The following is a 24,961-nucleotide window of genomic DNA, read 5'->3' as shown; positions in this document are numbered from 1 at the left end:
ACGTGCACTTAACTTCACCTCTGCACCAGGCACAAGTCAAACGAGCACAGAAACAGTACAGGTCACGAGAAGCTTCAGTAGAACAACTGTGAACTGTGGTCAGATGAGATGTTGTCAGGCTGTTGTCAGTAAAAACTAATTTACTCGTCCTGTCAGCCAGTACACTGTGCTCATAGGATGTGCTCTTCAAATGCACGCACAAATACGGTGGCACGCGCTGTATATCATTTCGTATATTAAAGCGCAAAAGAAACCAATAGAATGCAATGTCGCAGTAATGTTTGTCAGTTAAGTCATGTAGTTACCAAAAAGGTGATTAAAGTTGCCTTAAAACTCCACAAGTTTTCTGTGGGTCAGAAAAGGTAAAGAGTTTGTGAGAAAATATGATGCGTGTCAGATTTGCGTCATGTTCAGCAGCAGCAGTCAAAAATAACCTTTATATATATATATATATATATAAAATTCAGAATTTTAAAGAATAGCAGAGTTCACACTGCAGCTGTAACGGTAACAACACAGAAGAACGATATCATTGGAAACACTTTCAAAATGTTTTTTTTTCCCAACTGATGAATGATAAAAACATTGACAGCCAATCAGAATTCATCCTGCTTTAAAGAGCTTGAGCATTTAAAAAAGCAGATAATAAAACTGTAGCGCATGCTTATAAAAACAGAACACTATTGTACCTTGGTGTGGATGCTAATATACAGTAGTTGTCATTATTGTTATCTTTATATTTATAGTTCTTGTTGTGAATGGGCCTTTATTCCTATCTTACACCATTTTACACCAGAATATATATATATTTTTTCCTGAAAAACAAGCAGTGTAGAGCCTGACTCAGTGAGAAGACAGATGGGTGTGTGGTGTTTACCCACTCATGTGGAGGGCACAGGTCCCTCTCCCCTCTCTTTTCATCTACTTCACTTCTTCCATCCATCTTTGGAATGGAACTAAATTGCTGTGTTATATTTTCTAAATCGGTGATCGCTTGGTCACAAAAGCCTATTGCTTCTAGCGCCGTCTCAAAGCAACAATTTATGTTGTGTGCTTTCCTGTTAGTGGAGTTTTTTCTGTATTTTTTTTTTTTGGCTAAAGAAGTAATATCTTCCCTCGGGGCCACAGATAAGACTAATAAAACAGAGGCCATGGACAGAATCTCTCTCCATCTCACAAAAGCCTGTGTAGTTACGCATGGCAGGGGAACTGATCCCCGGAGTGGCTCTGCTGTAGAACAGGGGTGTAATCACGGAATGGGATCGAAGTGCAGGTCTCCCATGCTGTTCTCTTTCTGTCTCTCTCATTTACTGCTGGGTAAAGAGAGTGGGAGTTTTTCTGTTTGCCTTGTCAGCATCCCCTGCATCTGTAGGATAGTGAGCACAGCCCTCGTGTGTGTCACTAATGAATCAGGAGGACAAACATTTTGTTCAGAGTGTACAGCTCTAAATTGATTTTATTTTTGTTTATTTAATTTTTGCATCCAAAAAAAGAGTTGGATTCAGAATCTACTTGGCTGATAAATGCATTTGTCTATCTGTCTGTTGTCTCACTTTCTGTTCAGACATCATTACATTTTCATGGTGAAGCGGATGAAAGATAAAACCCATGTAGACTGTAAAAACCTACTTTGCATTTGAAAGCTGCTGCCTTTGAGTGATAGTGTCTTTGAGAGAATACGGAGGTGTTTTTAAGTCCCCACAGCAAAAGAAGAACTTCTAGAAAGCAAGGCAGCAAAGTGAACTCTTGGGAGTTTGTGTTATGTGTATTTGTGGGTAGATGTTCTTGTATCCAGAGTATACCTCGCTAAATCTCTTGGGAAATGGCAAAAAATATATATAAAAAAAAACATGAAAAAATGTTTTATATGAATTGGTAGCGAATATTTGTTTTTATATGGAATGGGATTGAATGTTTGTTTTTTTTCTTTAGTTTAAGTTTTTTGCACTCATTCTGAATCTTAGAATGATAAACATTTTGTCCTATCTGTATGTGCTATATGATGAGAATGCTACAGGCAAAGGAAGACAGATAGAGAGATGAGAGTTTAAACTAAAATGTGCAGCAAAAAAACAGTTACTTTTTCCTTACTTCTAGAATAGAGAACAGAGGTCTTTACCAAAAAGTAGGTTTTTATGTTTTTTTCCAAGGATAGACTAGACAAGTATAGATGAGATGTTTTCCCAGAGTGAACTTCTTATGTTTCCTCTGCCAGCATCACATGTTGTTATACTTAATTCACACTGAAAGATACACATTCGGGCCAGATGCGCTTACAGATGGATTAATGAAGTTTGCCATGTTGTTGAAAGATGTTTAGTTCCTGCGGAAGAAAAGCTCATGAAATTAGACCCATCCATTGAATCATGTGTCCCAGACCCACCTTGGCTGTAATTCAGCACATACTCGAGTGCTAGTGATCATGGAAGTGATTGCTGTGGAAAAGCCATTCAAGTTCACGCTTGGTAACCTTGACAAACTTACTTTCCATATCCTCAATAATCTTGTGCGCTTATCTGTCAGAATATACTGAATATACAGTTCAGAATATACTGTCAACTGCATACTAGTTTTAAATATCTCATATAACAGTTAAAACAGCAATTTCTAACAGTTAAATTGTATTATGGTACATTGTTGTCACATGATCCTTTAAAGTGCAAAAGTTAGTGTATTTTCAAACTATGTTTAAAGTATTTAAAGTGATTTTCATTTTTAATTTTGTTGTATTTTTACAGCAATTATGAGTGATATCTTAACATTTGGCAGTTTGATTACAAAAGTCATTTATCACATTAAAAGTGGTCAAATGCATTGTGGGATACACTGTTCATTTGAGTATTCCATGCCTACATATTGCTTCCTTTCAAATATAGTAAGTAGTGTTTCTGAACATATCCTCATCCTCGTCTGAATGTCATTTATGAGGAGCTTCTCCTCTCGAGCAGCTGAAATGAATTTTTTGAGTCTGAATGATTCTGATTGCTGAATAGAGAGATACAGCATGAATAGAGGTTGTCCCTCAGCACAAATACCCAGAGTGCTCTATCAGAGCTGAAGAGTTGATGGCTGGTTATCAGCCTGTCGTATCTTGCAGTCCTGACATGCCCCTTCTGCTCAGCTGAGAGTTCTTTTGATGTTTCAGACTTCAAGTACAAGAACAAGGCTATTAAACATGTAATGTCTCTGAAGCATGTAATCTGATTTGGTACATAAGTTTAACATGATGGATGATGATCCGCAGGCGGATGAGGGGTGATGGTGTATCTCCTCTCAAACACACACACACACACACACACACACACACACACACACACACACACACACACACACACACAGACAGACACTTGAACAGTAGAAGGTCTTTTTCTATGTACAGTTTGCATCAGATACATGAAAACACTTGGCTTTACTCAATTGATGCAATATAAGCATTTGCCTATGTTTAATTTTATACACACATCTTCTGATGAAGCTAACGGCTTTTTAAAACTACTGTCTGAATCAGAGAAAAAACATCCATGCGAGCCATAATTTTTTATCACTTATAAACCTTAGTTTACACACACACACACACACACACACACACACACACACACACACACACACACACACACACACACACACACACACACACACACACACACACACACACAGCTTAAAATGAAGAGTGTAAAAGGAGCTGTCACTTTAGAAAAATGGCTGAGCTCTTGGAAACGAGACAAAAAGGACGGTCTTCTACATCTCTGAAGTTAGATATGAAAACCTTGGCCCTGTGGAGAGGCGTATGATCATTACTTTTACATTAAAAACAGCACTTTGCTGCCCATCATTTTGTAACTGGTCTGTTCCCTCTTGTATTTTTGGACAAAGGTTGTAATGCAATTTATTTTGCCATTGAGATTGCTGAAGAGTGTGACATTAGAATAGTTTTGAAATGCCTTATGTTGTATGTTATGTATGAAAGCTTTAAAGCAGAGATGTTTTAAACTACAGTAGCAAAAAATGACAGATTTATTCAAGGATTCATTTGCTTCATCACTCAAAAATTTTCCTATAGCACTCCCCATTTTTAGTAGGAAAATCGTTTAATGTAGAAACAATTTAAAATAACTGTTTTCTATTTTGATATATTTTTAAATGTAATTTGTTTCTGTGATGGCAAAGCTGATTTTTTAGCAGCCATTCCTGCTGTCACATGATCCTTCAGAAATCCTTGTAATATGCTGATTTGGTGCTCAAGAAACAGCCATTATTATTATCCATGTTGAAGACAGTTGCGCTTAATGCTTTTGTTGAAATGTGATAAATGTTTAATGTATTCTTTTTTTAACTATATTCTTTTATTTTCATCATGCATTAAATATTCTGAATCTCTAAGGGTTGCCAAGTCACTGTGCTGTTTCTAGAAGGCATTCCTACTCTGAACTGTATCGAATGTCTCACTTTTCCTTCCTTTAGTGTACTGTTTTTGGCATGGGAAGTATCTATCTCTCTGTAGCTGGAGTATAATAATGTAATTGATTGGTTCTGTAAGCAGAGATATGTGAAGATACACAGCTCCCCTGCAGAGACGAGCTTTGTCACATTGAATATTGATCTTCCTGTTGGAGTCCTCTGTGGATGAGAAAGTTCTGTGTCAGACCGGAGCACTGCTCCTCTGCTTCCTCTGCTGTATTTGAGACTCCTTTTATCAAAATGCTTGTTTTCTGTGGGGTAAAGATTATTTTATTTAGCAGCTTGGCAGAACTATGTTTGTTGGAGGATGACAAGCATACGCCTGCTGAAGTGTGTACTGCGTAGGTTGTGTAATGTGTTTTAGAACACAATACATTCAGCTTGTAACAGGAATGGTCTTCATGCTGTTTATTAATGCTGAAGTATGACATGCATATGTTTTCTGATGTGTTTTAGAACACAATACATTCATTGTAAAAATGAATATACACTATTGTTCAAAAGTTTAGGGTTGGTAATATGTCTTTAAAGAAGTGTTTTTGCTCAAAGAGGCTGCAAAAATACATTAAATATTTTATTACAATTTAAAATAACTGTTTTCTATTTCAGTATATTTTCAAATGTAATTTATTACTGTGATGGCAAAACTGAATTCATCAGTCAGCGCATCATCATTACTTCAGTGTTAAGTGTTACTTGAGAAATCATTCTAATATGCTGATTTGGTGCTCAAGAATCATTACTCATTATTATCAGTGTTGAAAACAAGTGTCACATGATCCTCCAGAAATCATTCTAATATGCTGATTTGGTGCTCAAGAATCATTACACAGTGTTTATTTGAAATTTATATCTTTAGAAACATACATATTTTACTGTCACTTTTTATCAATTTAATGTGTCCTTGCTGAATAAAAGTATTCTTTTTTTTATATAAATCTTAAATGGTAGTGTATAGTGGGAAATGCTATCTGAAAAAGGCTTGATTTTATTTATTGAGATTTGATTGAATCTTGAGAAGTGTACATTATTATAAGACATTATCATAATTTTTGTCTTCGCTCTGAGCCTTAGTTAAGTCTGTAGTCTGGTCTTCATGCTGTTTATTAAGAAAAGTCATTTTAGAGGCTTAAAAGTTCTTACATTTTGATAAATAATATAATCATTGATTTTTTTGTTTCTCTGTAGAGTAACACATCCTAATGAATTTCTCACCATAAAATTTATTATGAAAAGAAAAAGATTTAGGTTTGAATGCATGTGTCAAAATGTTTAATCCAAATAGTGTTTTACACTCATATCTTCCTTTTTCTGGCAGAAGGACATGACCCTGAAGCCCCACGAGCGGAGACAGAACCAGGCAGGACCGCTGCGCAAGAAGAAACCCGGCCGAGTGGCGAACGGGCTGAGCTTCGACCTACACAAGGACCGACTCAACCACAGCAACCACCAGCACCACCACTCTGACCAGGAGAACAACCCTCACCTGGCTCATACACACAGCAAGAAGAAGAAACACCTGCAGAAGAAACACAGACCTGTGAGTCCAACTTCATCTTTTCAAACAGGAAAACATAACAGGCCTTGCATTTGGTTGATTTGTTTCTTAAAGATTTTTAGTTTTTATTTTCAGTTAGTCATTTTAGTGCTTCAACTTAAACTTAAGCTTTTATGTTTTCCATTTGCATCTAATTACAATTTACTTCACTGAGACGTTTCTTTGTTTTGGTGTTTTTATGAATTTCATTAGAAAATTAAATCTTGATTAGATTGTGTATTGAGATGATGTAAAACTACAGTCATGCTAATTTCTCAAAGCTGTGTATAATGTCAGTCTGTTTTACTGACAATGACTGAACAACAGAAGAGGTGTGACAATCTGACTTCATTAAGGCGGAGCTCATTTGAATCAAGTAATTGCCGATGATCATTAGCTGTCTCTGTAGCAGCCTAAGACTTATTACTGATCTAATCAGAGGAGGTAATTAATATGACACCAGGTATTACAGGCAGGCTGGTGGTTTGTTGGGTCTTTCAGACATTACACAATGACAGCAGACTGATTTACAAAAAGTGCCAAAGTGGGGAGAGAGAGAGAATATTAAAGATTGTGTCCACTAAGATTAGATGCGTAAAGACACTGCTGATTAATTCCGTCATTAAGGATGAATGAGAAGAGGACGGTGCTTGCTTTTTGGGGGGGTTTTTTATGGTGAAAATTAAATTAGTCACTCTTGTTATTGTTGCTGCGAGGTGTTGCACTCTTGCTCTTTGTGTGCATTTGTGACATCCTCTTGTTTTTATTAATGAGTATTTATAGCATGTTTACACAAAGGAATCTACAAGATGGATTTAAATGCTGATAAAGACAAGAAAAGATAAGATATAAACACATGACAGTATGACTGAAATGTTAAAGTGTTAAAAAAATAAATAAGTACAACCCTTTTTTTTCTGTGGAACTTAAAAAAAGAATTTGGGGCCAAGTTGTGTTTATTATAGGAGCCATTAGCTGGGTTTCCATCACCCTGCTTTTATGCGCATTTTGAAGTATCGCATCACAATCGAGTGATGGAAACAGTGAATTTTGAATAAAAATGCCTTAATTCGCAAAAAAGTTTTTACGCTCGCTTGAGGTGGTTTTTGACTTGTGCGAAAAAGGGTTAATACGAATAATGGGAGATGGAATTTTGTTATATGGTCATTCGGAAATGCCCGAGCAAAGTCTGTCATCAAAGTATTTCTGTATAATTGCCTCCCAGTACTGTTAAACGACTGCATTCCCAAACAGCAGCATCCACCTCCGAGAGCGATAACCGCATTCATTGTGTTTCATCTGCTCGTTCTGAGGTGCAAGTAATATGTTATATAGGAAAATTATTTTATTCAGTAGCTTCTCCTACTTTTCTTAGTGATGTATAGTGCCAGTTTATCAGGAAGTGACGATTTTGTTCTCTTTGACTCGTTGGATGAAAACAGTTCTCGTTCGCAAATGTTTTGTTTATGGATTATGGACTTGTAATTTTTGCCAGAAGTGATTGTTTTAAGTTAAAATGGCTTAATGATGGATTTGGTTTTTACAAACACACGGCTGTTCATTTCACAAGGCATTAATTGATGGACTGGAGTAGTGTAGATTCTTTGTGGATTATTCATTACTTATTCTGATGGCACCCATTCACTGCACAGAATCCATAACGTAATTTTCTCTAATTTGTTCCAACGAAGAAACAAACTCATCTACGTCTTTTATGACTATGAGTATTTTTTCATTTTTTGGGTGAACTATTCCTTTAAGCACAGAAAACGCAAGAAATGCAATAAATGTCTCTCAAAAGTGGTCCATAAACTATATTTTAAAACTTGTAAAGTCATACAGTTGCTTTGTGTTATAAACACACTGAATTTGAAGTTATTCGCTGACAATCCATGGTGTTGTGAACTTCTGCATTGAATTAATTCATCTAACTGATTTATTGAAAGAATATGTCTCAAAAGAATGAATCATTCACTTATGCTCCAAGGAGAGCTAGGTCTGAAGTCAAGATTTTTGAAGATGATGACCTGAATTTGAGTCTGTTCCTCACAATGCTACAGTATGACTTCAGGAGACTCATATGGACAAAGGTTATTATACCTTTATGGTGCATTTGCATTCTTTTTTAAGCTTCCCAATTCATTGTAATAGGATGTGGGTTGTACATTCTTCAAAATTCTCAGTGATACAGGTTTGGAACCATGTGAGGGTAAGTAAATAATGACAGTTTTTTTCTTATTCCTTTAAACACATCCTCAGAGGCATACACACTTTTCCCATAGAAGGAAGCTGCAGACAGAAAGGGTGCAGGTACCATTTGTCCTTGTTTGAAAGAAAGAGAGAGAGAGATTGCACAGCTCTCTCATTCATCATGTGTATTCTGCCCATGGCTGAATTAAGGGCAGACAAATCCATCTCTCATGGAGCAGTCCGAGGGAAGTGATGGCTAGGACACTTTAAGCTTTTATCAAACACCAAGGCAGTGGCCATAAAGTTGAGTTACGCTGGATAGTGGAGGATTAAATTCCCTTTCTTCATTGTTTCATCCTCTTTCTCCCTTGCCCTTCTTTTCTGCCCAGCTGTGTGTGTAATTTGTGCTGCACAGGTGTGAGTTTGACATCTAGGACATGTGTCAAACATTGCTTATGTATGTATGCATGTATGTACACACACTACATTTAATTAAAAAAATGCAGTAAAATTCAGAACTGTGTTTTACTCTATTCTGTTATGATTTATAGTTTAAAATCTGATTTCCCTTAGGGTTGTTCCCCTAGGCCTAAGAGCCCATCTTGCATTTTCTGCTGGTGTGTATGTGTTTGTGTGAATAAGAGAGTCTGTTCACAGTTGTGTGTGTGTGTTTGTATGTGGGTTTGAAGTTCCAGCAGATGGGTCTCAATGTTTCCTGCTGAGTTGACTCCGTTGACAGCTCTGACTCACCTTTATATGGCTGTCACACAAAATATTGTTCACAGTCTTGGCTTCAGAACCCCTGGCTACCCTCTCCTGAGCCCTGAACAGCTGTCCACTACAGTGCTTGTGTGAAGAGCACTGATTTAGAAAAACTGGGAATCTGGCAGGCAACCCTGTGGAAGGATCCAGAGGAGCACTCATATCGCATATGGCCAGGAAAACATGATTATCCATCCATTCATTTTCCAAACCGCTTGTCCTATGTACTGTAGGGTTGTGGGGATGCTGGAGGCTGTGCCAGTGTCTTGGGGAGTAGGCAGGGAAACACGCTGGACATTGCTAAGGAAACCATGACTATACTTCATATACTGGAGTTAAAGTTGACTTACAGGCTATATTTTTATAATATTTATATCAATTTTACACACACACACACAGAGACATATATTAACCTAAATGCATTTTATCCTAATGTATTTAATTAATTTAATATTTTTAGAAAATAAAGAAATGTGTTTATAGGTATATATAGACATTTAGTATGCACCAAAATGTACGTACATAGTTTTACTACATAATTTTACACATACTTTTTAAAGAAATTAATACTTTTATTCAACACATTAAAGACATTAAACTGATCAAAAGTGACAGTACAGACATTTATAATGTTACGAATGTTTCAAATACAATAGGTATAAAAAAAGAATCAGATTTTGCCCCATCCATTTTTCCTTCTATCCTGACAAGTGCTCCAGTCCTTCTGCAGAGAAACACCCCCATAACAGGACATTACCACCTCCATGCTTTACTGTAGGAATGCTGTTATTTGGATGGCGAGCTGTATTGGATTTCCGCCATACATATCATTTGGTGTTGAGGCCAAATAATTCATGATATGATAAAAAACAACACTGATAATAATAAGAAATGTTTCTTGAGCAGCAAATCTGCATATTAGAATGACAGAATGACGTGTATGACAGAGATATATGAACGAGCGTCTCTCATAACCCAGTGGTAATTAGAGGCTACAGGAATGTGACATGTTTAGAAATATTCATTAGGAGAGCCGTTGCTACCGTTGTGACAGCTGTGTACTGTTCATATCAGAGTGTTGTGATTTTAAAGTGGCTGTCTTTAAATTGTAGTCTTAATTTGATGATCAATTTTTGAGTTCTGATAATTACTTTCCTGACAAATTCTGGGAATGTCATATTTAATATGATTGATATGAATAGTGGGTAATAGATAGAGAATGGGAAATTAAAGTTGGTTGGTCATTAACATGTGCACCATAGGGTAGTGTTGGGGAAATTAAAGTTGGTTGGTCATTAACATGTGGGTTCAGTGCCTTGCTCAAGGGCACTTCAGCCATGGTATTGAGGGTGGAAGAGAGCGCTGTTCATTCACTCCCTCCCACCTACAACTCCTGCCAGCACCGAGACTCGAACCTGCGACCTTCTGGTTACAAGTCCAAATCTCTAACTGTTAGGCCACAGCTGCCCCGTTTCGTGTGTGTTTCGTTATATTGATGCATTTTAAAATTATATATATCAATTATTATTTCAATGTTATTTTCCTTAGAAGAAAAATTTATGTTGCCCTACCATGGAGAACTTGTGTGGGTATCTGAGTTCATGCACTAATCACAGGGCCATGCTCAGATGAGGTTAGCATGGTTGTCATCTGCCTGGGAGGTTGTGTGTGTGCAAGACCATGTTTATGTGTCAGTATTTGTGTGTGAATGTGAAGTGTTGTTTTTGTGTCAGAATGTGTGCGTGTGTGTGTGTGTGACAGCAGTGGCATGCTGTGAGGCCCATCTGGCCAGACACAAGCACACATTCTCTGGCCTTGCCGCTGGGAGCTGTGTTCAGTCGTTTGTGCGAGAAATGTACACAGTGTGACACTGCCGAAGAGGACACAGGGCCGGTATTGTCCTGATCAGTGTCCTCTTATTTACACACATGTGTGAGTGGTCAGTGGCTTGCTTAGTGTCAGTATCTGCAGGAGGGACACCTGGGTTGAGAAGGTTTACCGGTTGTAAGTATTTGTTTATGGACATGAAACTATAATACAGTATATTACGTTATGTTGTGTTATCTTATGTTATGTTATATTATATACTGTACTTTTTTCATTCCATGTACAGTTTGTGTGGCCACTTAACACCAATTGCATCAGAGAGAGAGACAGATTTTTGTTATTTCAATTAAATAAAACCATTTATGATGTTGCGGTTCCTAATAAAGTGCCCAGCCAGCTGGCAGTGACTGATTTTATTTATTCAGCAAAGCCAGTCTTTACTTGGTGGGTGTTAATTTTGGACCATGTTTATATGCGTGGTTGTTCATGTCAGTTATAGAGCACGCTCTAACCCACAAGCATCTCTAAGACACACATGGAAACTCTCTCTCTCTTTTTTTCCTCTTCTACTTTTTCTTGTGCTCTCAGGTTTGCAGCGGCTTCACTTATGCCTCTATCAGAGAACACAAGGACATAGGACACTCAGGAGCAAACACTTGCAGTGTGTCTCAGAGACACCCACAAACACACACCTGATAAATGCTAGCTTCAGTCTTGACTCTACTCCAAAACTGAATGCACTAAAGTGCTAGTATTATCAGGCAGGGATTTTCAAAGTGGGTCCTGCGGAAAAAAAGTGTGTGTGTGTGTGTATATATATATATATATATATATATATATATATATATATATATATATAAGTGTGTGTGTGTGTGTATATATATATATATAACAGTAATATTATGGAGTATTATTACAATTTGAAGTAACTGATTAAAATTTTTATATATTTTAAAATGTCATGGCAAAGCTATAAAAATATATACTATACATTTTTGTGATGGAAAAGCTGAATTTTTAGCAGACATTACTCCAGTCTTCATTGTCAGCTGGCACCCAGATATTTTGTCCCGGGCTAGCGACACCTTTTATGAGTCACTTAAAACTCCTGTCTTTGTTTTCTTTATTTCTGGCAAAGAAATTTGTCCTAATGTTGCCTTTGTGTGACTGTTACTCTTACGCACAGTCAGTAATAATGGTGCTAATGTAATGGTAATGCTACTTCCTGTCAGCCCCCAGCGCTTCCTTTTCCTCTGAGTCTTAATGCTGTTTGACAAGACTAGGCCATGATGTCCCCCTATCACAGTGTGGTTCTAATTTTTCCCCCTTGCTCATCTCTCTCTCTCCCTGTTTGGAAGGGATAGAATTAGCTCTTTTTCCGCTCGCCGTGTATTACAACGTCTTGGCTTGACAGGATTGGGTGAAGCGTTAACCTCGCAGACAAGCTTGTTAAGCATTGTTGCGGTGGTGACTGGGCTAAAGACAGGATAATAGACACCCTGGCTCCCGGCCGTCCGTCAGGTTGAGAGTGGGCAGTCCATATGCTGAAATTAAGCGAGAGCAGTTTACCTGTTTGGGTTGTAATACCTCGGACAGTTGCTGTCAGTCAGACTGCTTGTGTAGCCAGTATTTATTGCACCTCACTACAGCTTTTAAAGAGCAGCATTGCTAAAACTGCATGTCAATCAAACTAACCCACTTAGCTAAAATTAAAAAAACGAATGGCCCTTCAGGAGGAGTTTGCACACAGATGCGCACACTCTTTTTAATAAGAACAATGTTAGATCCCTAATCAACCGCCTTGTTTGGTTACATGAAGCAAATAACTTCCTGTGATTTTTGTAGTGTAACCTTGAGTTTACTTCCTCCACTTTACTTAATGAACTACAAAACTGAGACAAGCATGAAGTCAGAACTGTCTTAACTAAAAATGTGTTGCTTGTATACATTTTTCATGTTTTGATACACACTCACAAAAAATAAAAAAATAAAAAGTGCAATTTTTAAACTACCTTCTTTTTAGCCAGTCAGAAGAGCTGTACAACTATGTTCAGCTGTAAAACTTGAGTAGTATCGTAAGTGCCTTTCACAATTGAAATAGTTAACCTTGGGTCATTCTAAACTCTGGGTAAACAGAATCATAGGATATCTTGCTTCAAGTGTCACACTGCTCATAATTTATCCAGTATTAACAATAATGTCTTGGTACAGCAATTCGGTATAATTCAGTACAATACAAAATCAGTATTCATTTTCTAAATTACAAGTATGAAACCGTTCCCTACCCAGGGTCAAAGAGAGGTTCAAAACATTGACAACCCAGAGCTTAGTTTTTTTTTCAAGATATTCAGGTGTTATAATTTTACAGGAACTGAGTTAAATACAGTTCTGATAGATAGATAGATAGATAGATAGATAGATAGATAGATAGATAGATGAGTTAATTGATGTTTTGATAGATAGATAGATAGATAGATAGATAGATGTTCCAACAAACAGCTTGAAGATGCATAGAAATGGTTTTAGCTGTCATTCGTAGATGTTTGTGTCTAGAATGTTAAACAAGGCCTATAAACACCTCAAGACCTTTCTTCTGCTCAGTTCTCTTGTTCTTCCCATATTTTAGCATATTTGCTAACCAAACATTTCCCCAGAATTCCATTTTATCATTTTTTTTTTTTTTATATTCTCCGTTGTATTGTTTTTTAGTTTTTTGAGCTTGTTTCTTTTTCCACTGGTCTGGCCAAGGATTCCAGAGTGAGGTTGTTGATCAGCTCATAGAGATGGAATTTAGCTCTGCATGGATCAGCGGTTGTACATCTGGACTGGAATTGAAGGCCAGTGTTTTAGATGCCAGCATCACATTTGTATAGATTTGTGAAGCCTTCTTATGGAAACCCAGGCATTGCTCAACATCCTTCTTGAAACCCAGGTGAACATAAAACACTACCAACAGGAATAATTTACCAAAAATGTAAATTCTCAAAATATCATCAAACCTGACAGTATATCTCAAAGCTATTTAAATTCATTTTGGCGTTTTGTGGAAAGCAGTAGAACTTATCACAGTTTCTTTTACTGTTATTATACCCGCAGTCAAGAAACCTGTAAGTAATTTTTAAAAACTGTTCCACACGTCCTCTTCAGTCACAACTCTTCCTGATAACATAAACACTGAATCATTTCTCTCTCAGTGGCCATCAAACACCACAGAGTGCTTTTGATAATATTTTCTTCCTGCAGAAGGATTTTGTGGAGTACATTATCTCTAGATTTCAGAGTGGAGGAATCTCTCACAATATTTGTAATGTGATTCCCATAATCCTGTGGGTATGTTTATTAAGTAATGATTTATCTTTTGTTTTTTTTGTTTGTCTGAATAAGCAAGCTAGGACTTAACTGTTACACCGTATCCTAACCACATTCTTTATTGATGGTCCATGAAGAACTTTTAATACCCATTCCACAAAAAGTTCATAATAGTACAAAAAACTAAAAAATGTAAAGTGTTCTTCACACTAAGAAAATAAATGTTTCTTTTAGGAACTGTTCACTTAAAAGTTCTTTGGGTGGTTCTTCTGTGGTATTGCTGTGATTTGTAGTCTTTGTGTCTTGTAATGATATGATGTAACATTCTGGGTGAAACAAACCATAATACCAAGCTTAACAAAAACCAGGAGAGAGTTTGGGACTACTATTGAATTTACTCAAGACTGAGTATTACTCTTTATCTTCGAAAACTAAGGTAGTGTTGGAAATCATAAGAAGTAAGTTGCATCACCCTCAGGTGGATCTGTGAAAGATCCAGGAGGTGTTTGGCACCAAGTGAACCTGTAAAGATACTATTGATCAGGTAACCCTGCAGGGGTTCTTTGAGGGAATGGAAAAGTGAGAGTAGAGAGAGGAGATGTTGAAGCATGCTGGGCAAAATCCAAATGAAAAAGGAAGAAGGAGGTAGTGGAAAGAGAGAAGGCTTTTATGGTAAGAACAGATGGGGTGATATTTCATGTCCAGTACACAGCACACAGAGAAACATAAATTCCAGTCTATACTGAATATAGAGCCTACTGCAGGGAAGCTGTTCATAGGTTCAGGCCCTTTCTGTGCTCGTTTTGAATAGCTCCCGGGAGAGATACTGCTCTAGCGATGATCAAGGAACAGCTCTCAACACTGAAATCCTGACTTCACGTATGATAAGAGCAACTGGACTATGACAAGAAAAACTGGTTTCCACTCAGCAGCGAAGAGCAGCTTTAGCTGAGTCTATTCTGGATGAATAAGCAGGCAAGCTCTCACCATGGCCTACATAAGTACAGCTGATTTTAGAGGTACTAAAGACACTATGTGTTGGCACTTTGGAGGTGGAAATATAATGTGTGTGTGAAGGTTTCTGTTTGGAGGGATAGAGTGAATGAATGATCTGGGTGTGTTCTGATATAACTCAACAAATTGGCCATAAAGTGAGTTGAATTTAATAAATAAAATCAAATTATGGCTACATGACCACCACTAAGCCACAGTCATCTATCTGTCTCCCTGTCTGTCTTTTGTCCAGCTGGGACTGGTTATAAATCTGGTCTTCCCTTAAAAATGAAGTTGCTCAGAGAGCAGCCCAGTGGGTCTCTGCAACAACAACAATTATTATTGTTACTGTTGTTGTTATTATATCATTATATGTTAATACATAGCAATTTGAATGCTTATTTACTGACTAATCGTTCAAGTTACAATTTGATTGACTTATTGCGGACCAGTCAGAATTTAGCAGGAATTTAGGTGTAGGATGGCGCTTTTCCTGTCAAAATAATTTTACTACTATTTTTTTATTATTTGTAAATGGGGAGCTAAAATTTGTAGACGTATTCAGATTTGAAATGGGCAAAATACTTATAATAAATATATAAGGAATATTTGTTGCTTTATTTTATTTGAGTTTTACTTGTTTCTTGCCCATTATTGGAACAAATTAATAGGAAAGGCCATGGAGTCTACATGAAAATGACTAGTTTCAGAGATAAACACACTGTTGAGCTGTGTATAGGAATTTTATAATTTCATATATTTAATCTTTAACTGCATAAAATTACACAATACACTATAGAAAGTTATTATAAATATCCAAATACTTGTAAATATGTTTTTAAAAAGTGCAGAGGCTGTTTCGTGTGTCTGTGAAAAATATTGTTGAAGATGGTTTGAGAATGTGTTAATCTCTTTCTGTACACTTGCTGCCTATAGCCACCCCCAGGCAGTCTTTTGGCCACTCACAATCGATTCCGATTTATTTTTTTTTTTTTTGGTCAGTTTTTTTAATGTATGTGTTTACGATGCTGTCTCACTATCAACTGTTTCTGGGATCTGTATGGAATGTTCTGTTTTACTGCCAAAATTGCTCTTAAATTGAGAATGCAAAGAACACAGCAGGTGGTATCAAAGAAATGCACCCATAAACACAATGGCAGACACACACAAACAAACACACACACACACACACACACACAGAAGCTAAAATGGAGAGCCAGAGATAGAGGTGTAAATATCTGTTCTGTTGACAGAAAGGACAGAAACATCTCCAAACAGATGTTTAGTACTTCCACTTTGACCTCCTGCTGAACTGAATTAGAGTAGCAGGTTTATTGAGCTGACAGATGTGCGTGATTAAACAGAAACGTGATGCTTTGGCACCCTCTGGTGTCCTGAGTGAAAAATGTCTTCAATGGTGTTATTTAGGTTTTTTAGAGATGTATTTTTTTTTGTTCCTTCCATCATTCGTCTGCCCTTTCATTCTTCAGTTCTTTTCACTTCTTTCTCTCACCTGTTCTTATTTTCCATCATTGCACTCCCTTTTCTGCCTTCTCTCTCTCCCTCTCTCTTTCTCAGTGTTAGTTGTCTTTGAAGGCAAGGTGCCGCTGTAGTCTCTCTCTGCAATGATTGCGTGCTGGTGATCACAGAGAACAGCAGCATACTTACATAGTTAAAAAAAAAAAAAAAAAAAGTATTTAAAAATTGGTTTTAGTGAGCTCTACAAATTGGTTGGTGTCTGTCATAAACTGATGTTTGGCTGAGAGTGGAAAGCAGTGTATATATCCATGTCTTATTCTTCCCTGCAGCTTACCAATGCACATGTCAGAAGTGCCTTAATAAGACAGGCAGCCTGACAGCAGGGTGTATAGTGTCTGTGTGTGTATGCGGTTTAGATTTACTGTGTTTATATTGGATTGACTGTGCAAGTATCATATAGACACAAGAACTCTCTCCCCCACACGGCCTCCAGCAACCCTCCCTGCTCTTTCCCCCTTCCTCCATCTTCCTTTCGCTCTCCCTGAAGCATTCACCATGTCAATGCAGCACATGTAGTTCACAGGTCCGTATTGATCACTCTGTGATATAGGCAGCCCTGCTCGGGCTGTTTTGCAGTGATTGCAATTGTTAAGGTCTATTGTAATGACATGCACTCTGTCTCTCAGAAGGATGGTTTTTTAATGCAGCAGCCGATGACTTTACTTCCTGCAAAATTAATTTGTGTTTAAGGAAGAAATATTTGGCGTGCGGTGTTATTTAGCAGTGTTATCGATTGCTTGATTGATTTTTCTATTAGTTATTTAGTGTTGCCTGTTACTGTTGTACACACTAACCCTAAGGCTCTGTGTGCACCAAAACATTTTTTCCTGAGACTAGGAAGCTTTTTTAATTTTTTTCTTCAATTGTTTACAATGGGATCACTTCATCTCTGGACTGGAGCAATATTAATAGGAAAAATAATGCTTGGAGGAACTATCCTTTCACAATGGGTCTAGCTACACTGTGACCATGGCTGGGTGTTTTTTTTTAAAAAAGCACCTAGTATTTTCAGCTGGGCAAAAACACTTTTGTGGACAAAAATCCTAAGTATTAAGGTTGTAAAACTTCAGACTGGTGTACAAAAAAAACAAACAAACAACAACAACAACAACAACAGAAAACTCCCTAGATTTAGAGACCAGGTTATCATAGAGACTTGAGAATGGGCTCTTTTGACCACTTTCAACCATGCAGAACACCATTCCAACCACATATCAATCTTCTAAAACCACTCGCAACACTTTAGCAACTGCATAGAAACACCCTAGCAACCACCCACGGAGTGTTTGCTTGGTTTTATAAGTTTTTCTTGATTATAATACTTAGTTGTATTTGTGTGAAATTATTAAGGTTTATTTGTATATTTTTTTTGTGTATATATCTATATAGAAACCAATTACAATTACAGTATTCTGTATTAGTTTCACTGATGAAGATTAATGTGCACTGTAAAATTATAGTTTATGTATGTGCAACGTTAATGTAGTTCTTAAAGGCCAGGACACACCAAGCTGACTTCAAAGAATTAGTGGCAACGAAATCTGACGGTGCTGTCGCCTTGCGTCGGGCAGCGTCGGACCAAAAAGCTGCACTCGAACACACCACACAGACTACAGCCGACGGCAAACTAACACGTGCATTCTGCGCATGCGTGAGAGGAAGAGCTGTCCATATCAGCAGCTATCAATAATATATATTCTTCATTCAAAAGGAGAAAGGCCTCGATGTCCCAGACGCCGATTCAACAAACTGCCACCGACGTGAGCCCGACAAGGGCCAACCGTCGGCTTGGTGTGTCCTGGCCTTAAAATGGACCTCTTCCTGGGGTAGCACTTTCCTGCAGAATCTATAAATATTGTCTTAGGTTTGGCCACTCTGCACAGCAAGTCCCTTTTTCTCCCTTCAGCTAGTTTTGGACAGCAGACATATTGGTTTGCGCTCAGCCCTGGCAACCAAATCCCATAATATGCGGGCAGACCAGAATTTTTGGCCCGGGTCGATGCACTGTAAGAGCTGTGTGGTTTTGGACCAAGTTGACTGGAGTTTTCTTTGCCTTGTTGGCTCCTTTGACACTCTCAGGGCGGGCGGCTGTTATTATTGCTCTTTGGGCTGCACTGACAGACAATTCACTTGGTGTTAAAAATTAAATCTAGTTTAATTGGTTTATATAAATTAAAAATAGTAGAACAAAATTTTAATGAAGGATTTGCAATCCTGTATGGAAATGTAGATTGTTAATGACATGTCAATGTGGATTGCTGTGATTGTACTGTTATTTGCATCACTGTTGTAAATGCCTAGAGGAATATTTGTATATTTTGTATACATGTATATTAGGGATCGACCGATATGCATTTTTCAGGGCCGATGCCGATACCGATTATTACAGATCAAGGAGACCGATAACCGATATTTTGAACCGATATGTGTCTAGTGTAAAAATGAAAATTAATGTCAAAATTAAGAATAAAAAGGCCTCTGACAAAGACTCTCTTTAAATTATTTTAACACATCTTTAATTCTGAGAACTGTTCATAATAACAACATTAATATTAATAATAACAACAAACATAAAAAGTGCTGGGAGCATCCATCAGCAGCATTCTGTAAACTAAGTAAAACTTGCATCCATCAGCAGCATCCTATAAACAAAGTAAAACTTAAAGCAAATTTTAAACGGCGACAAATGAACAAATAATGGAAAATAAATGTAATCTCTCTCTCTCTCTCTATATTTATATATATATATGTGTGTGTGTGTGTGTGTGTGTGTGTGTTTTATTTAGCATTTTATTTGCAACCCAGAATTGCATTAAAATCACACACAACCCATATTGTAATAGTGTTTTATTTTTTATTTTTGATGTGTAAAATGTTTGTTTGACTGTTTATCACGGCGATACAAACTAGGAAGTATACAGGACAGCGTCATCCAGAAACGTGCAATGTGAGAATTATTGACAATTTACGTTATTAGCATAGGGTTATTAGCAGGGTGCGATTTGTGAAATAAACAGAGGGGGGGGTGCTTTTGAAAAATTTTATGAAATGTTTTTAATACGACGGAAATTGTATTTAGTGTGATCTCAGTTTAATAAAAACATTGTAAGCCTACGTTAGGCCTATTAATTGGAATGATTTAATGTCCACGGTTATCCAAACAACAAATTACATCGAGAAAGCGAGCAAAGAACACAACGGAGCTTTTTGAAATCAGTTAAACCATTGCGTCGCAAAATGATTCACTGTTTCGAAGCGCTTCAATCGGATCGCGTATCGCGAATCATTTGATTCAGATCTGGACGTCAGAGCGGGTTTGCATGATGTTTTTATCCCCACCGGGGATAAAAGTTATTCAGCAGAGGCAGGGATGCATAGACCAGAAGGGGGGAAACCCCCCCCCCCCCCCCCGGCAAATCGCACCCTTATTAGTCAAATGAGAGAGCGCGGCCGCGGAGATAACTAAATCAGGAATAGGGAGCTCGCGTACCGTCAGGGCGTCAGAGTTTGCGCTTGATGCCCTTTCAGCTCTTCAAAATTGCATAATGGTAATTCTGAATCTGTATGATAAATTATTTTGCAATCATGTTAGAATAAAGCAATATTTCTCCAAATATGCTCGATTTTTTTGACTAAGAGCCCTAACGGAATGGACGCTGTTCAGTGAAGCTATGTGAACAACAAAAAAAAAAAAAAAAAAACGCAGCAGACGTGAGTGAATTCATTCGTGTTGATAATCTATTCACAATATAACGTTAAGTTGGCCGAATGGTGAGAGAAGTAGGTTTTAGTTTCACTATCTCAGCACTGATGTGATGATCCGTTAAAGCATATCACTGCAATGACGGACATTGACCGGTAATTCACAGTATAATAACTGAACGGGGCTTGTCATCATAAATCGATTATATTTAGGTGTTTTGCAACTTCAGTGTAGTGATTTATTGCAACTTCAGGAACGTTTACTGCATTCTTACCTTCGAGAGATAACTTATTGATGTGTGATGGTGATCACTGAAGCAGCTCCTGTGCTTTCGGTGTGAGAGCGGAACATTTTCCAGCCGCGCCAGCCGTATGCCAGCCAACAAATCAGACGGACGATGGGCGGGGCTTAGTCTAGGCCACAGAGCGGTGCGCTCTGACTGAGGTGGCTGGATCAGTGCCAGATTGCGCATTTCAAAATAAAATGGTTTTATCGGCAAATCGGTTTTGAAAATGGCCGATGCCGATAACAATAAAAATGCTTAATATCGGCGCCGATAATCGGCCACGCTGATAATCGGTCGACCCCTAATGTATATAAGTTTGTTTTTGTGTTCGTGTCCCATACTGAGCTGGAATTTGTGTGTGTGGTTTTCGAGACTGGTGGTAAACACGCAACCTCTTACCTCTTCTGGTTCAGGTCCTCAACACGTTACACTCTGCTCCATTGTTCTTCTCGTCATCTGCCAGCAATTACACTCGTTTATCTCCCTTTCCTCTCTTTCATCTGATCCCTCACCCGCTTAAGACTCAGCAGCTGGGCTGGAGCACAGGACGGGAGGTGTGCGTGCGAAGCCTGGGCCGTGGAGTCCCGTTTCATGTTAGGACAAATGAAGAGCGCAATCTGCGGAGAGGGTTTGGCAGTGGCCCCTACGTCTGAAAGTCATTGGATGGTGGAATTGTTCCCTCATTTCTGTCTCTCTAGGGCGGTCTTATCTCTATCCAAGTCTCCCGCTGCCTGGAGAGCAGAAATGAGCTCCACACGCAGACCTGTCACTGTTCATAAAACACTCAGTACATTAAACCAGTTGTGCATCCCTAACGGCTGACAAACGTTTGCCTAACCTCTCTAAGAGCTGTGCTTAACATATCCCTACTGATGCTGGGGCAAGGTCTCTCAAATCTGCGAATACTTTTTTCTGTCATATAGTCCTTAGTCGAAGTAGATGCTGTATTTAGTTTGACAAGAGCAAGTGTGCTGGGAATGAAATTACAGCCCATTTAGTTTGTCACATAGTTGTTAGTTACAGGACCATTATGCCGATCATAGTCCGTTTTTTAGAAAAACTCTTGAAAACAGGTTTGTTTGTGGTACTTCAGTACCTCATAATGTAATTTTAATGGCATTACTCTAAGGTATTTTGCCTGTTCTTTTCCTTTTGTCACTCTATTATATATATTTTTTTGTCTCAATCTGCACATTTTGCTCTTCAATGTCTTTTGAAGGGCTTTCTTAGCCTTGCACATATTAACACAAAATAAAATTGCATGCTGGTTGTGCTTTAATATTGAACTTTAGCATGTAATAATTCCCTGCTACAGACATGAATGGGAAAATGGCTCTAAATGCAGCTTTCTTCTCTTTGTCTTCTCTCTTCCTTTCATTTGGATTATGCAGGCTGTTTAATTTGAAACACTGTCTCTCTCTATAAAAGCTTAAAAGATTGAATGAAGCACTCAAAGTATTTTCTCGAAGTTTAGTGAAGGTCCCTCTCTGTCTGTGGTTCTCTCTCAGCATCTGGCATCTGGTTAAGTGGATAATTTGAGAGATTTGGAGGGGCTGTAGGGGTGTAATTCAGGAGTGCCAGGGGAGCTGCGGTGGGATGGCCCATCGTTCTGTTAGCATGTCCAGGGCAGGGCCTCAGGGGTCAAGCAGAATGTTTCTCACATCTACCCAGAGCTGTTGACTCCTGGAGCTGTGGCAGTGAGCTCACAGCTGAGGATGTGGCTTCCTGCTGCTCCACCAAGCCTGAGGTGCTTACCCTGAAGCACAAACGATACTCTGTGCTGTATGTGTGTATTGCTGTATGGAGGTGCATGTGTCGGTGTGTTTTTGCAGGAGTGTGTGAACGTTTTGCTTTTCTTTGCATGCAGCTGTCTAAAAAGGAGAACTAGGGTCACTGTTTATGTTTGTAGACTTGGGACAGCTTCTCAGAATTACATAAGCTATCATAATCATTATTAAAAAAAAAAAAACTCAAGCTGAATTTATTTGATGAAAAATACAGTAAACAGTAAAATTGTGAAATAGCATTCAAATTCTATTTTAATATGTTTTTAATTGTCATTAAATCTAGTGGTTTACATGTGTAATAATTTTATTGAAGGATCCATATTATACACTTGGGTTTTTTTTTTTTTTTTTTTTTTTTTTTTTTTTTTTTTTTTTTTACCTTAGTCAGCTCTTTTTTTGCTCTAGAAATGTCATCAATATCTTATACTTGTATGTACACGGAGTTCACTTAAACACCAGTTATATCAGTGGTCTAAAAGCTAAATATTATTATATGTTTTTGAAAGAAGTCTCATTTGTTCACCAAGACTGCATTTACTGTATGTGATTAAAAAACAAATACTGTAAAACAGTAATATTGAGAAATATTTTTACAATTTAAAATGTCTGTTTTCTTTTTTGATACATTGTAAAATGTAATTCTTGTGATGGCACAGGTGAATTTTCATGAATCTTCAGTGTCACATGATCCATCAGAAATCATTCTAATATGCTGATTTGACTCACAGGAAACATTTCTTATTAACAATGTTGAAAATAGTTGTGCATCTTGTGAATAGGGTATTTATGCATTGGTATTTTTAAATGTAAACATTTGCTTTTATGATGCTACATCCAAACTAATAGGTGTCAGTATAAATCCCAAGACTACTGCTGTTTCGGCCAGCGAACCAACATAAACATTTATTAGTGTACCATTAATAATTTATATTATGTATATATCCTCTTTTATAATTAACTAGCCTCTGTACATCAGCATAGTTGTCATAAGTGTACCAGCTGGCATGTTTTTGCAGTCATATATCAAACTCTTTTATTTTAGAAAAGCAAGAAACAGCTATAATATGACCTTTTTATAAAGTTATTGTTGCCATTTTAAAGCATTAGCTCGTTGCAGTTCCTCACAGCCACTGATTTCAGGCTTGCATTGGATATTTTTTTTTATAGATTATGCTGTTTAATAGGAGAACAATAGCTGTTGACAGAACAAAAGACAATAATTTTATAAACATGCTAACAAGATGAGTGCTTCCAGAGTCTTAGTACACAACAGTAACTTCTTAATTATTTTGTCCTCACTGTGTTTATTTCTCTCTCATTCTCTGCTTGAGTCTTAGGGGCCTGTGTGTCTGTTTCTAATGGGCACCAGAACATCTCTCTAATCATATTTATTTACTGCTTTTCTCTGTCTTTTTGTGTTTTATCCACAGGGTGCACAGTGCAGTGGAGTGTGTGTGTGTTTGTGGGTGGATGTGAGCGTGCACATGCCCTGTCACTAAATATTAACATGGCGATGGGTGCACAACATGGGATGGATCAACAGCTCAAACAGCCCTGGGGCTTGTGTGTGTCCTAAATCTGCTGTTAATTTCTCCCAGTTTGTCGCTATATCTTCGGTTGATGACCCTAGACAACCTTTCCACATCTTATTTCCGCATTTTGGAAATAGACAGAACAAAAAAAAAACAGTGCACACCAACAGACCACTTTGTTTTAGTTCTTGGCTCATGGGTACACTAGGGGTTTAGGGATTTAATTTGGTTTAGAAATTGATTTAGCGATTAGGGCTGAATGTCTGGACACGTGTTTCTTTCGTAATCCGTCCCTAGGTTGATTTTACTGAAAATTGTGACACATTAAAACATTATTATAGTTGTTAATAAATGCCAGTCATGTTTGGTTGGCTTTTTTATATGCAGTCATAGTGGATTTGGCAGCATGTGTGAGGTTAATATGGTTATCTGCCAAATTTAGCTCATTCTGTTGATTCTGGTTGGCATGTGTTAGGGTTGAATGTATTGTTGGAAAAACATAATTATTATATCACGTACTTGTGTGTGTGGGTGCTCAGTTTTAGATTTGAATGTTAGTTACTTAACTGCAGTTATACAGAATGTGTAAACTGTACTTTCTTTTAAAATATTTTAGTGAATGCTGCACACTTATATTTCAGTTGTGAAAATCACAAAAATAAACAGAACAGATTGGATTAATTGTTTTGTAGGTCATGTAGTTCGGTTTTTGTGTGTGTGGTTTGACGATTGTTTTAGGATTTGCATTCTGTATATATAATTAAATGAAGTCATTTGCTAAATAGATATGGATGAAGTAATGTAACATGTTTCCAACAAATTGTGTCATTTAGAATTGTTAGCTGTATTGATGTCACAATCATGAGCACATTAACATATGACCACCCACATTTACATATCAAAACTGTTTAGTATTCTGCAATTTACTCTGGGTGGTATTTCACTTGCAAAGAGGTTAGCCAATCATAACAGAGGTCATTTACATATAGAAGAGTGGATACAGTGGTGAAAACAGTATGATTGTGATAATTTTACAGT

At 37.5% G+C, this 24,961-nt stretch overlaps 1 protein-coding gene across 8 annotated transcripts in view; it reads left to right on the top strand.

Annotated features, from left to right (window-relative positions):
* LOC109097628 (autism susceptibility gene 2 protein-like) overlaps positions 1 to 24,961 on the top strand; it is a 336,042-nt gene that overhangs the window by 75,801 nt on the left and 235,280 nt on the right. For 7 of the 8 annotated variants that reach the window (XM_042765153.1, XM_042765151.1, XM_042765154.1 and 4 more), the window contains one exon: positions 5,777 to 5,998. In XM_042765153.1, the coding sequence (XP_042621087.1) occupies positions 5,777 to 5,998 (222 nt within the window). The remainder of the gene's footprint in view (positions 1 to 5,776; positions 5,999 to 24,961) is intronic. The other variant, XM_042765150.1, reaches the window with a different exon arrangement.

This window comes from Cyprinus carpio, chromosome A10 (assembly GCF_018340385.1).
Source record: "Cyprinus carpio isolate SPL01 chromosome A10, ASM1834038v1, whole genome shotgun sequence".
NCBI classification, from domain to species: Eukaryota; Metazoa; Chordata; class Actinopteri; order Cypriniformes; family Cyprinidae; genus Cyprinus; species Cyprinus carpio.
Note: the sequence above shows the minus strand (reverse complement) of the source record. Positions and strands in the feature narration are given on the sequence as shown.